Genomic DNA, 13,358 nt, shown 5'->3' on the forward strand with positions numbered 1-13,358 from the left:
CCTTTGCATGCCATCCAGATATGCAAAAGGTAGGGGGGGACAATTTCTTTTCACCGAATATAACCATATAGGATTCATTCTGCTGGATGGGTTCATTCTGCTCGGTACGGACCAGAAAAACTAAATTATAGCAGGTAAACGCTAAATGACATCCGCAACAACAGCAGCACGCCTACGAATGAAACCTCCCATCATCTTGCCCACCACGACGTTAGCTCCTTAAAACCACGCAAATTCTAGTCCTTCATCACATAGCCGAAAGGTCCATTTTATTACATAGACGCCAGCAATACAACCGTTGCTGCTATGATACTACACTCCGAAGGTAAAGCCCATGATGGTACTGGAATATTAGCCAGGTCCCAGATCGATCAGTATAAGTTAAGCGGGTATTGCAAGGACTATCTTTCAGTAAGTTTAATTCGATAACTAATGTCAATTGACGACGTCCAAAATGTAAGATAGGATTTCCAAATATTTCAATACTTCTTAAATACTCCGTCCGTGTAATACTTTTTGTTGCTGGAACTGTAACGGCAAGTGCAAGGAGGCAGTTTTGGGACGCAAAAGCCGTAGACATCAGCCTTCACGTCATCTCCTTCTTTTTTAGCCATTGTCCGTTCGATTGAGCCATTCTTCTCGGTCGTAGACATGATTTGAGTTAGGTCGAGAGGTCTTCAAATCTTCATCTAGCGTATCAAGTCATCATGTTTTCGGTCAGCCTATTGGTCGTTTCTCATCGATGATCAGACCAATCTTAGCAAATGAGTTCTCATCAGCTCGAATTACATATTCATATCATCAAAGACTCCATAGCGATCGCGGAAAATTCCAGACCGGATCTACTGTGATATCACTAAAAACGCTCAGTGGGAACTAATAACGTGCGAACCGCATTATGAGCTTTTTTATGTCATTCATTATAAAATCGGCAAGCGCACCTTTAATGAAAGTAAATCCACCAACTGACTTAAAATTCGCAAATATATTAGCGTTCGCCTCAAAATCAACATTCGTTTGTAAACAAATATAGAGTGGATAAAGCTCTCGTTTGTGGGATAGAGCACTTTGAGTAAAGCAACTTTTGTTAGTTTGAAGAAAATGGATAAAAAGGAATTTCGTGTGTTAATAAAGTATTGCTTTTTGGCGAAAAAAAGTAGTTTTGAAGCCAGGGCTTGGGTTGATAAACATTATTCGGACTTTACACCAGGATAATTAGCCGTTGAGAAGTGGTTTGCTAAATTTAAACGAGGCGAAATAAGCACCGAGCACAATGCACGCAGTGGAGGCCCCAAAGAGGCGAAAGATATCAAGAGAACGTATTGGAATGTATTGGACATGTTTGGGTATGCCAAAGCTCTGTGCAGAGTGGGTGTCGCGCGAGCTAACAATTGACCAAAAACAGCAACAAGTTGACGATTCAGACCAGTGTTTGAAGCTCTTACCCCATAAAAAGCCCGAAATTATGAGTCAATATGTGACAATGGAGTGTACAAACAAACAGTCCCCTGGCCAGGCTATGGCATCAGTATCCATTGGTTCCATTTGAAGAAAAAGAAAGTGCTGTTTCATCAATACAATGTACTGCTCTGGCCAAGCTCTGGTCAATAAGGCGGATTTGCGCTCAATATAATTCGTAGGCATGTCGTATTCTACGAATTATATAAAGGAGCATTCAACATCTGCGAGCCTCTACGGTCACGCAGCTCCCAGGGCAGAGGTCAGGCAGCATCTGACGATTTGCCTCTGCCCTGGTAAGAAACCGTAAAGCCGTCGTCGCTTGACTTTTTTTTTAATGTACTGCATCCACCGTATTCTCCAGATCTGATCAGCGACTTTTTCGTGTACTCAGACCTCAAGAGAATGCTCGCTGGAAAGAAATTTAGCCCCGATGAAAAGGTAATCGTATTATAAAAATGTATGACGGCTATAATCGTTGTATCGCACCCGAAGGCAACTATATTGGATAATAAAATCAAATTTTATCAAAAAAAATTTGTCCTATGTTAGCCCACGAAGTTTTCAGTCCACCTGGTATGAATTAGACCTGATTATGCTCATTTTGTCTCGATTTTATATTCCAAACATTCTGCCCACTGATGTTGCTGAGCCCACCTTGATGTTGCTGAGCTGATTTTCCCTTTGTTATACCTTGTAGCTGTACTGAAAGCGTTTTGCGCCACCTGGTGTATCAGAGTATAATAAACTTTGTTTGAGCGTAGGGGCCGTGCGCAGCGTTACAGTAGGTTGGTGTCCGCTTAAATAATTGGTCTCTACTAGTATTCATTGTTAAGTAATTAACATTACTTATATTTTTATTAAAATATTTAAGCGAACATTTAATATTAATGGTTTTACATATTATTAGTCCTAATTCTAATCAGCGAACTCAACTCCAATTCTAGTCAGCGAACTCAACTCCAATTCTATTTTCCAAATCAAAAAGACTTCAGTGTTCTTTTTTCAATTCCAAACTTAATATTAAAAATCAGTGACAGGTCTGAAAAACATAATTACTGCGATCTTCCACTCCCTTGGTGTGCTACGCAAAGTGGATAGATCCGCGCCATCTATATTGCTCGCACTCGCAACATTCGAAATAAATTTCGAATGCTGCGAATCCTGCCGCGCCACATCACTCCGCCCCCAGATGAAACCTAGGGGTTTCAGCGACTGATCCCCGAACTTCGTTCGCCGTTAATCCGCAAAGCGGACACGACGTTGCTTCGGGGCGCACGCGGGTTTCAGCCTGGACAAAGAGACCGCCTTTTTGTGACCACCGATCTCGAGCTGGAAGAAATGTTCTCCCCGCTCGAGAACGCGGTACGGGCCCTCATATGGAGGCTGCAGCGGCTTCCGGACGGCATCCGTTCTGATCAGCACATGCGTGCATGTGTCCAGTTCCTTGGGCGAACAAGCAGGTATGGACGAGTGTCGAGTGGGTGGTGGCGCCTTGATGCGCCGGAGATTGTCCCTCAGCAGACGCACCAACCCCGACTCCGTGAGACCCGATCTCTTGTCGAAGACCGGATCGCTTGGGAGTCTTGGGTTCTCCCCGTAAACCAGCTCCGCGGGGCTGGCAGCAAATTCCTCTCGGCGGGTTGTACGAAGGCCGAGTAGGACGAGAGGCAAGACTTGCGTCCAGGACGGGTCGTCGCGTGCCATAATGGCGGCTTTCAGCGTCCGGTGCCAACGTTCCAACATCCCATTGGATTGTGGGTGGTATGCCGTAGTCCGCTGGCGTTTAAAACCAAGGAGTTTGCCTAACTCGGAGAAAAGGGTGGACTCAAATTGCATTCCCTGGTCAGTGATGACCACTGCAGGGACGCCAAAGCGAGGTATCCAGTCTCGACAGAGGGCTTCAGCACATGATTGCGCCGTAATGTCTTTCAGAGGTATTGCCTCAGGCCACCGCGTGAACCTGTCGATGATTGTGAGGCAATACTTATAACTGTGCGAGTCTCGCAAAGGCCCTATTATGTCGAGGTGTATGGTGTGGAAACGCTTGGTAGTGCGGGGGAATGAGCCCACTTCTTTTCTAACATGCCTGGAGACTTTACACTTTTGGCATGCGATGCACTCTCTGGCCCAGGAATTAATATCCTTGTTCATGGAGGGCCAGAAGTATTTTCCGGTGACTAACCGGTTTGTTGTCCTGATGCCGGGGTGCGCCAAGTCGTGAACTGCGTGACACACTTCCTTGCGGAATGTGGCCGGAATGTATGGCCGAGGTCCCTTTTCCGAGTCTTCGCAGCAGAGCGAGAGGTTTGAGCCGAAGATGGGCAACTCCCGAAATTTGTATTTGGGGTTGGACCTGAGGCTCTGAAGTGCTGCGTCATCCACTTGCGCCTTGGCAATAGCCGAGAAATCGAGTGAGGCGGGGATGTTAACTTCGGAGACACGAGACAAAGCGTCAGCAACAATGTTGTCCTTCCCGGACACGTGCTGGATGTCCGACGTAAACTGGCTTATGAAGCTCAGGTGTCGAAGCTGACGAGGGGACGCTTTGTCGGGCTTCTGTTTCAAAGCGAACGTGAGAGGCTTATGGTCCGTGAACACTGTGAACGGCCGGCCCTCTAGGGAGAAACGGAAGTATTTGATGGACAGGTATGCGGCGAGCAGTTCGCGATCGTAGGTGCTGTAGTTCCGTTGAGCGGGATTCAACTGCTTCGAGAAGAAGCTCAACGGCTGCCAAACTTGGTCCACCTTTTGGTGAAGGGCAGCACCTACTGCGATGTCAGAGGCATCAACAAAAACGGCTAGGGGTGCATCTTGCAGAGGGAATGCCAAGAGCGTAGCGTCAGCCAGTTGTTGACGAGATTTGTCAAACGCGCAGATAGCCTCTTCAGACCACACGATCTCTCGTGTGTCCTTAGTTTTGGGGCCAGACAAGTACGCGTTCAAAATGGACTGGAGATGGGCGGCCTTGGGCAGGAAACGACGGTAGAAGTTCAGCATGCCCAAGAACCTCCTCAACTCCCTCACTGTCTTTGGACGCGGGAAGCTTGTTATCGCTTGCACCTTGTCTGGGTCGGGCTGTATTCCTTCAGGGGAAATGAAATGGCCGAGGAATCTCACCTGTTGTTGAAGGAATTTGCATTTCTCAACGTTTAGGACTAAACCGGCCTCAAGGAGACGTTGAAAAATGCACTCGAGATGGGCTAAGTGCTCAGACTCAGTGGAAGAAGCGACCAAAACATCATCCAAATATACGAAACAGAATTCGAGGTTTCGCAGGACTGAGTGAATGAACCTTTGAAAGGTTTGCGCCGCATTGCACAATCCGAAAGTCATTCGGGTGAACTCGAAGAGTCCAAAGGGTGTGCATATTGCCGTCTTTGGAATGTCTTCAGGAGCTACTGGGATTTGGTGATAAGCCTTGGTTAAGTCCAAGGTCGAAAAGATGCGGCAATTCGCGAGGTGATGCGCAAAGTCGTGGATGAGTGGAATTGGATATCGGTCAGGAACAGTCTGTGCATTTAGCCTTCTGTAATCCCCACATGGGCGCCATTCGCCGTTTGGCTTAGGGACCATATGCAGTGGGGAAGACCAACAGCTGTTTGAGGGCCTGCAGATACCCTGTTGAACGAGTTGTTCAAACTCTTTCCGTGCAATTGTCAGTTTCTGAGATGGTAGAGGACGCACCTTCGAGAAGATCGGGGAACCAGTAGTGATAATGTGGTGCTGCACATTGTGCTTCACTGGTTTGGAGAGACTACAGTTGGTAGTAATCTGGCTGAACTTTTGGAGAAGTGCCCGAACACGAGAGTCGGTAATGTCTTCTAAAAGAACGGAAAGATTATTGCCTGGGTGAGATACCATATGTCCCGACGAATTAAGTTTGGTCGTGGAATCTATAAGAGACTTGTTTTGCAAGTCCACCAGCAATCCATAGTGACACAGGAAGTCTGCGCCTAGTATGGGGAAGCTGACATCCGCCAGGATGAAACGCCACGAAAACGTCCTACGCAAGCCAAGACTCACGTCCACTTGCCTATACCCGTACGTGTTTATGCGGGAGGAATTTGCTGCCGCAAGTTTGAGCGGTTGAGGGAAAAGTTGATGATGCTGGGGTACGGGAAGGACCGAAACCTCCGCACCCGTGTCGACGAGGTAGTTGCGCCTGCTGAGAGGGTCGAAAATAGTTAGGCGACGTGGCGCTGCGTTCTGGGTGGCCGCCGCCAAGACCCCCCGCGGACCTAGTTTTTTGCGGTAGAAGAGAATCTACACGGTAGCGTACATCTTGTCGCTTTATCCCCGAATCTGCGGTGGTACCAGCAAATCCCTGGGTCCGTGGACTGTCTTGACGACCTGCTACCTGATCGCCCTTTTCGGATGGCAGACCGCGAGCGTGCTCGCGATCTGGCGCCCGAACGCTGAGCGTCCAACGTCGCCCGCATCTCGGCCATACTGGCTGTTAATGCAGCAATCTCGCGCCTCAATTCACCCACCTCATCCGACGGTGGTTGAACGGCCGCCAAGGTTGGGCGTACGTACACCTCCTGAACCTGGTCGGCCGTCGCTGCCAGTTCCTCCAAGGAACCGGAGACGCAAGCGAGGATCGCCTGGGTGCCCTCCGGGAGCCGACGCAGCCAGAGCGACTTGATCAGGTCGTCGCCGATCTTGCTCCCACCCAATTGCCTCATTTCACGAAGCAATTGGCTGGGAGTTCGATCACCCAACGTTAAACCTGCCAGCAAGTGGTCTAATTTTGCCGACTCGCTTGCCGACAGGCGCCTGATCAACTCGCTCTTGAGCTGCACGTACGATGTCGACTTCACCACGTCGGACACCAGAAGTATGGACTCTTCGTCCAGGCCGACCACCGCGTAGTTGAAACGGGTCGCGTCCGATGTGATGCCGGACATTTGGAACTGTGCTTCCAAATGCACGAACCACAGTTCGGGGTTCCGCCGCCAAAACGGAGGAACGCGTACGGCGAGGGCGGTCACTTGCGGGTCCGATGGGCCTGCCGTGTCTTTATTGTCAAAAGACATTTTTCTTACAGAGAAGTACGAGATTGAGATGTAAACGCGGTGAGTTTATACTGAAACGACAGGTCGCACCCACAAATGCACGCACGAAACGAGAAAAAACGAAGCGGACGCTATCCAGCGCAGACCAAAAACACCACCAATGAGAATGGAGGACTCGCGATGCTAAACACCTGCACGCCGTCTCTTGCAGCGATTTCAATTTTTTTATTACTATTTTTTTTAACTGAATAAATAAATAAATATTATATATAAATGAATAATAATTTCACTTAAGTATAACTCCTTGACGGCGGCGCTGGTCGAGTTTGTCGGCTGTAGCTGCGGCGTTGGCGGTGCTGGGGACGTCCGTTTGTTGCTGTTGTTGATCGTTGTGGCAATGATGACTAGTCCGGTGTGTGAAAGGTGTTGTGCAGGAGGGCGTGCGTACGGGAAGTCGCGTAAAAATCTACTTCTGGAGAGGGTCCGACGTGTGTCGCGCAGTACACTGTGTAGAGAAGGTTTTCTCGCGTTTTTTCTTGCCTCTGCTCCGACTCGGGATGTGAAGATGCGACACGTTTTCGTGATGTTTACCACATCACTCCACACTCAACTGTAGATGCGAACGCGTGAAAATCGCTTGCCGTACGGTCTACTGATGTTTTGGAAGGATTTCTCAGTCTTTGGAAGTTCTATTTCTGCCGTGTTGCTCGGACGAATTTTTGTCGTTAATAGAACTTCACCAATGTCAGCGATGGTGGACAATTATTCACTTTTAATATTGACTTAGAGTGAAATACAATTAACTTATAACAACTAAAACGGCGGCACCTGCTGAGGAGACGGCGATGGTGGCGGAGCCTTCGGCTCCTGCTGCGATAGCGATGGTTGCAGCGGTGATATTGGTGTCGGCTGCGACGGTAGCGGCTACGGCGGTGACGGCGGCGGCTTCGACCTCTGCGGCGATGGTGGAGTTGAGTGCGGCGGCGAAAGTGGCTGCGGCAGCGATGGCGGCTGCGGCTGCGGAACTCTTACTTATCTCCAATCGGTTGTTGCGGCTGCCTGCTGAGCGATTGTGCTTGCGCAGACTGCGATTTGTTGATGGGGATGATGATGTGCTTGAGTTTTTCAATTTTGCAGGTTCTGGGAATTCGGGATCTTAGTTGTTGATGCTGTTGGTGCGAGTTCCGGGGTCACCAATTAAGTAATTAACATTACTTATATTTTTATTAAAATATTTAAGCGAACATTTAATATTAATGGTTTTACATATTATTAGTCCTAATTCTAATCAGCGAACTCAACTCCAATTCTAGTCAGCGAACTCAACTCCAATTCTATTTTCCAAATCAAAAAGACTTCAGTGTTCTTTTTTCAATTCCAAACTTAATATTAAAAATCAGTGACAGGTCTGAAAAACATAATTACTGCGATCTTCCACTCCCTTGGCGTGCTACGCAAAGTGGATAGATCCGCGCCATCTATATTGCTCGCACTCGCAACATTCGAAATAAATTTCGAATGCTGCGAATCCTGCCGCGCCACACATGTTCGGATGGTAGTTGATTCATTAGCTGCTGGATTGGTATTCCGTTTGGCTCAAAACAGACTATGCAGTTTCTGGTTACTGCTTTTACTGCCATCATTCCATTGATGACCAAGTATTTTGTGCGGATCAGAGCGTGAACCAGTTGGGGTCCACCATATGAAGCGATCTAGCTTTACATGGTAATAGTGATTGATGATTAAATTCGCGATGTGCTGTCGAGGCATAGTTATTTGGTGTTTTTTATCCGGGAATGCTGACATCCCTCTGAGCAGCTGTTCGAAAATAGATGGTTATTCTCGATATATTTGATCTTCATTAACGATGTTACCCACTGTGTTAAAAGAGGATAAAATGGGTGCTGACTCTCTTTGCTCCTTGCAAGTTAGGAAGGTGCTGTTGGGTTTCCTTATCCATCTCCGACAGTAGGCAACAATTCATAGGAGTCTTGTGAAGAGTGAACATTTTTCGAAATGTCGCCTTGCTCTAATTTTCGATACTGACGAAGCATGTGCTGGATCTTCTTAGCAGCCTTCGGATTTGTCCAAAACCGCTGTCGCATTCCACCATACTTTATTGTCGATCAATGCTTGGGAAAGTGATCCTTGGGATACAACATCCACGAAATTCATTCTGCTACCTCCGTGATTCCATTGCAATATGTCCCAGTTGAACTGAATCTGACTGACTCTGTTTAACACGAAGACTTTCCACTTCATTGCAGGGCATCAAATTCATTTTAATAGGATTGTAAGTCCAGTGAGAGTGTCTTTCCTCAGGTAAGTTAATAGCGCTACTCCACATAATTCGAGACGTATGATCGATTCGATTTTCACAGAAACAACTTTGAATTTGACGAAATGTGATGAGCGCGACGAATGACATATTTCCCAGTGCTTCTATTAGTAAATAGGCGTGTGTCACCAATGTCACTAATTGTACTTGGTAAATGCGTTGTTTTCCTTCTAACACGTGTTGTACCGGATCATCCGATTCAATTCCTGTGAGCCACAACTGCCGCATAATGATTTCGTCGAATACTATACATGGTTGTAACCATCCATAACAACCTGATACTGTCAAGCTGCATTTTGAATGAGAACGAATCCCTGCCTGGATGCCACCGCAATCCAAGTGTCCTAATGTGTTCATCCTCTTGGATGCTAAACGGTACCTTAGTTTCTTGACCGCTGTCGAAAATCGTGGATAAAAGTTCATCGTGGTTGGCAACCCATTATTTTAGAGTATTACCATTAAGTCCTGCTATAGAACTTTCCCTTACTCAATGTTGTCACCTCCCGTTATGGTTTTACATCCCTGAGGATAGTAAATCTTTTCATCCTCAACTAATTGTCGCAATAACGCGTTTAGCCGCCTCATATACGATAAATGTCCAGATCGTCTTGCTCAAAAAGTGGATCAATGGCTCAAACCCTCAAAGATAATCACGAATAAAAGCTGGAATCCTATATGGGACGCTTTCTCTTTGGGAAAAATTATTCAAAAGTATTCAATCCCCGGAAACAGAAGTGTGAGGCCTTTTGGTCGCTTACCATTCAGGTCGAGGACCAAACCAATTTTCTCAAGTGAATTCTCGTCTCGACCCTTGAAGACGCTTCTCTCGTAATGTTCCCATGATTGGTGCAACCCCAGATCGATCGTGGATATCCTCATTTCGGATGTGATCAAGTCGTGTTACGCTACTAGTCCAACGCAACATCTTCGTCACCATTACCGCAAGATGCCGTTCGTTGTTTTTCATAGTCGAGAAACACTCAAAAGCATAAAGGGCGACAGGTCGGACGACAATGAGATAAATTTTAGATTTGAGACGTTCGTTGATACGCTGATCACAAAAAAGACCAGTTGTGGAACGCCACTTCATCCAGTTGCGCTAATGCGTGAAGCCATTTCATAATGCAGTTCTCCATTGCCTGATAGGATTGGCCCGAGATATTTAAATCACTCAGTTTTAGGCAGGTCACCACTGACAGTGATAGTGCCTGTTTCATGGGAATCGGTCGACAAAAAATCAGTTTTATTCAGATTCAGAGACCGCTTGCTATTAGGCGCTAGAAAAGCATCATCTGTATAAAGCAGCGTATAGGGCGCAGGAGGTTGGATGTCCCTTGTGACAGTCTCCATAACAAGAACAAAGAGAAGTGATGTGAGGGCGCTTCCCTGATGAACACCGACAGAAACACGAAGCGGTTTTGATATACTCACCACACTTTGAATTTTACTTTTCGGATCGCATATATAGAACAATTTAACTAAGCGCAGGAGTTCTTCTGGTACTAGTATTACACAAATCTACACATAGAAAGCAGTGAAATAAATTCTAATAATCATTTTATTCATTTTATCAATCTAGAATTAAGAACAACTTTTGTAATTTTAATGTTTTCATTTTTTTCTTCAGAACAACCTCATCGTTTGGTAATCTATGGAGCGACCGTAGATGATTCCGGCGACTACAAATGTAATGCTGAAAACGGTTTCAGCTCGAATTACCACCAAGAAAGAATTATAGTGCAAGGTAAGTACAAACTGACTATATTAGGATGACATTCCATTCTAACGAAACCTCTCCTTTAAAATTCTAGGCGTTTATGTGCCATCTGACTGCAAGGATAATCCGTTCTTCGCTAACTGCAAACTAATCGTGAAGGGATCCTACTGCGCAAATCACTACTATGCCAAATTCTGCTGTAGGTCTTGTACATTGGCTGGTCAGCTGCCAAGTCCACATCCTAACGCCGTTTAAAAGTAAGAGCGCTTTGAGAGAATAGAAACAAAACGCAACTATTACCATTTTCAATGTCTTTTCGATATTGGAAAATAATTCCTTATTGCAATTGAAAATCTCAAACCTTTTTAATGCTCATTCACCAGTTCAGAAAAGTAAGGCGGCTTTTCATTGTTCTAATATTTTGAAATTTCAACAAAAATCAGATTTATGGCATTCTAGGAATTCACTACCACAAATACGCTACTATTGAACGACTCATGTATAATTTTAAGATAGAAAGGCACTTGGAAACGGAAGAGTTATACAAAACACACTCTTAAGATACTAGAGTGCTGTCTTTGCTGTACTCTGGGATTTTATTTAAAAAATGAATGAAGTAAGCTTTTGTTTCTACCTTTTAAGTTGTTATAAATAAGTCCTCAAAGACTACCCATGAAAGCATAATAAATCCTCCTTGGACATCTGCGTTCAATGTATACTTCTCCGACACTTTACGTTTCAAATGTAACTTTTGAAAAGCAAAAGTGCAATGAGTTATTTTCATTTTGTGTTCCTATTTAAATAAATATAAATACGTATCTGAAATCTTGTACTTTCACCTAAACACTTCAAAGAAACAGGCCGACAATTTTGAGAAGAGAAAGAGAAATTGCATTTAGTTAAATATTAGCATTTATTAGTTTTTTCAAATGTATGTATATTTATTCCGTGCATAGAACAATTACTCAGTATCAAAATTCATTAGGCAAAGTAAAATGATAAACAGAGGGAAACAGCATTAAACTATTTGAATAGTAGTTAAACGAGCAAACTGTACTATAATTGTTTTGTAAATATGATAAATAAAACACGATAAACGTAGAAAAACGCTTGAATGTATTCCTGCGGCACATCTGTAGTGCACACTGCCAAATTATAATCTGAAGAAAACAATCTTGAAGATCCCATTGGATAAGGTGCAGCTGGAGGACTTTACACTAGAATGTATAGTCCAGCCGAAAAGAATCGTAATTCACCTTCAAGGGCGACTTACAGCTTATGTATGGCTTTTATTTTACACTATACTTACCATATATTAAATGTTCTTAGTGGTATGAATAAATTATAGTAGGAGCTACTCGACTCTGCTAAATGCTATCTCATCTCTCTTGGTGGTAGGTCCCGCGGCAATCCAAGGAAGAAAACGCCGCCGGTGCCATGGGTGTAAAGCCTTGAGACACGCCTTGAGACTGGCGAGCGTATTAACAATTTTGCCGACACTCACAACCTTATAGTTATCTATACGTGGTATGTCAAATGGTTTCCTCATCTTTTTACATTTTATAGTGGGAAGAGTAAGAAATCCATGATATTTTCATAAGACATCGTCATTTTCTCACCACCGCTTATAGCAAAGCTGTTCCCCGTGAAATCATAGCACTTTTAACATCGGCCATTGAGTGCTGTCCTGCGAATGACGTCACGAATTAAATGGTGACGATTTTGCGAACAGAAGAATGGAATGACCTGACTCTTGCGACTGTCGACTATTACGAGTGTCAAAGAAACGTAAAATCAAATCTAAGGCACGATCCACAAAGCTATCTATGGAACCTTCGAAGTCGCCAAGCCCGGTAGTCGATTTATCACCTGAAATATGTAAATTTGGAATGACGGTAAATACCTCTATCATAACTTTACCAATTATGAAGCGTTGCTTAATTGGCAGAAGATGCCCACCGTGAAGTAAAAAAAGCTATTTGAACAACCTACTACGAAAATGTTGATGATAAACTGATCACTCTGTACGGTAGATCTGTATCGATTTGTCAAATGACCAAAGGACAGTTGGTAGGAATACTTCGAATAGATTTTAATGGGGAAATTTGCTTATTTATCACTTCCACAAACATTGTCGACATTTGGAGCAATTCTCCCTATTGAAAAGGCTTTGAAACGAATGATATCAGGAAAAGGAGCAGGACCTGACAACATCACAGCTGAGCTGTGAAAAGCGAAAAGTTTGCACTCAACCCCTCTGGTTCATTGAGTTCCTCAATCGGGTTAAATTGTTCTACCGGGTCTTGAAGAGTGAAGTTCGAAGTGTGGCAGGTACATCAGAACCTTTTCGTTTCACCATCAGAGTAGCCAGAAATGGCCCACTAACAGGTGTTTGTTTAAAAGTGGTAATCAACGGTTATTTTTTCTGTGAATGACTCGGCAATCTGAAAAGTATTCGTCGTGCTCATGTCAATAAATGATAAAATATGCGTAACATTGGGTTACGAGTCCTGAGTCTAATGCAGAAGCGTCCGATTAGTTCATCCATAGGTCTGTATTGTATTTACGTAGTATTTGTGGACAGTCAACTTCAAAGAACTATTTACTTTTTCGATTATGCTGTGGTTCTTTAGTTAGTGGTGAATTTTGTGGATGATTTCTTTTAAACGCACAGTAATAAGATCGAACATTACTGGCCAAAACTTTTTCATATGACGCTGATTGCGAAAATAACCTCGAAAAAATAAATTCCAAGTGGAAAGGGCGAAATGAAGTATTCTTGTTTTGTAACAGGTGGTAATAACCTCACGGTTCACCATCCATGAAA

General features: G+C 44.6%; 1 protein-coding gene across 5 annotated transcripts in view; it reads left to right on the top strand.

Annotated features, from left to right (window-relative positions):
* Nucleotides 1-11,638, top strand: part of LOC119650587 (papilin) — a 128,533-nt gene extending 116,895 nt beyond the window's left edge. For all 5 annotated transcript variants that reach the window (XM_038053427.1, XM_038053426.1, XM_038053425.1 and 2 more), the window contains 2 exons: nt 10,442-10,558; nt 10,626-11,638. In XM_038053427.1, coding sequence (XP_037909355.1) covers nt 10,442-10,558; nt 10,626-10,786 — 278 coding nt within the window. In that variant the 3' untranslated portion in view covers nt 10,787-11,638. The remainder of the gene's footprint in view (nt 1-10,441; nt 10,559-10,625) is intronic.
* The last annotated feature ends 1,720 nt before the right edge of the window (nt 11,639-13,358 follow it).

Source organism: Hermetia illucens, chromosome 3 (assembly GCF_905115235.1).
Source record: "Hermetia illucens chromosome 3, iHerIll2.2.curated.20191125, whole genome shotgun sequence".
NCBI lineage: Eukaryota > Metazoa > Arthropoda > Insecta > Diptera > Stratiomyidae > Hermetia > Hermetia illucens.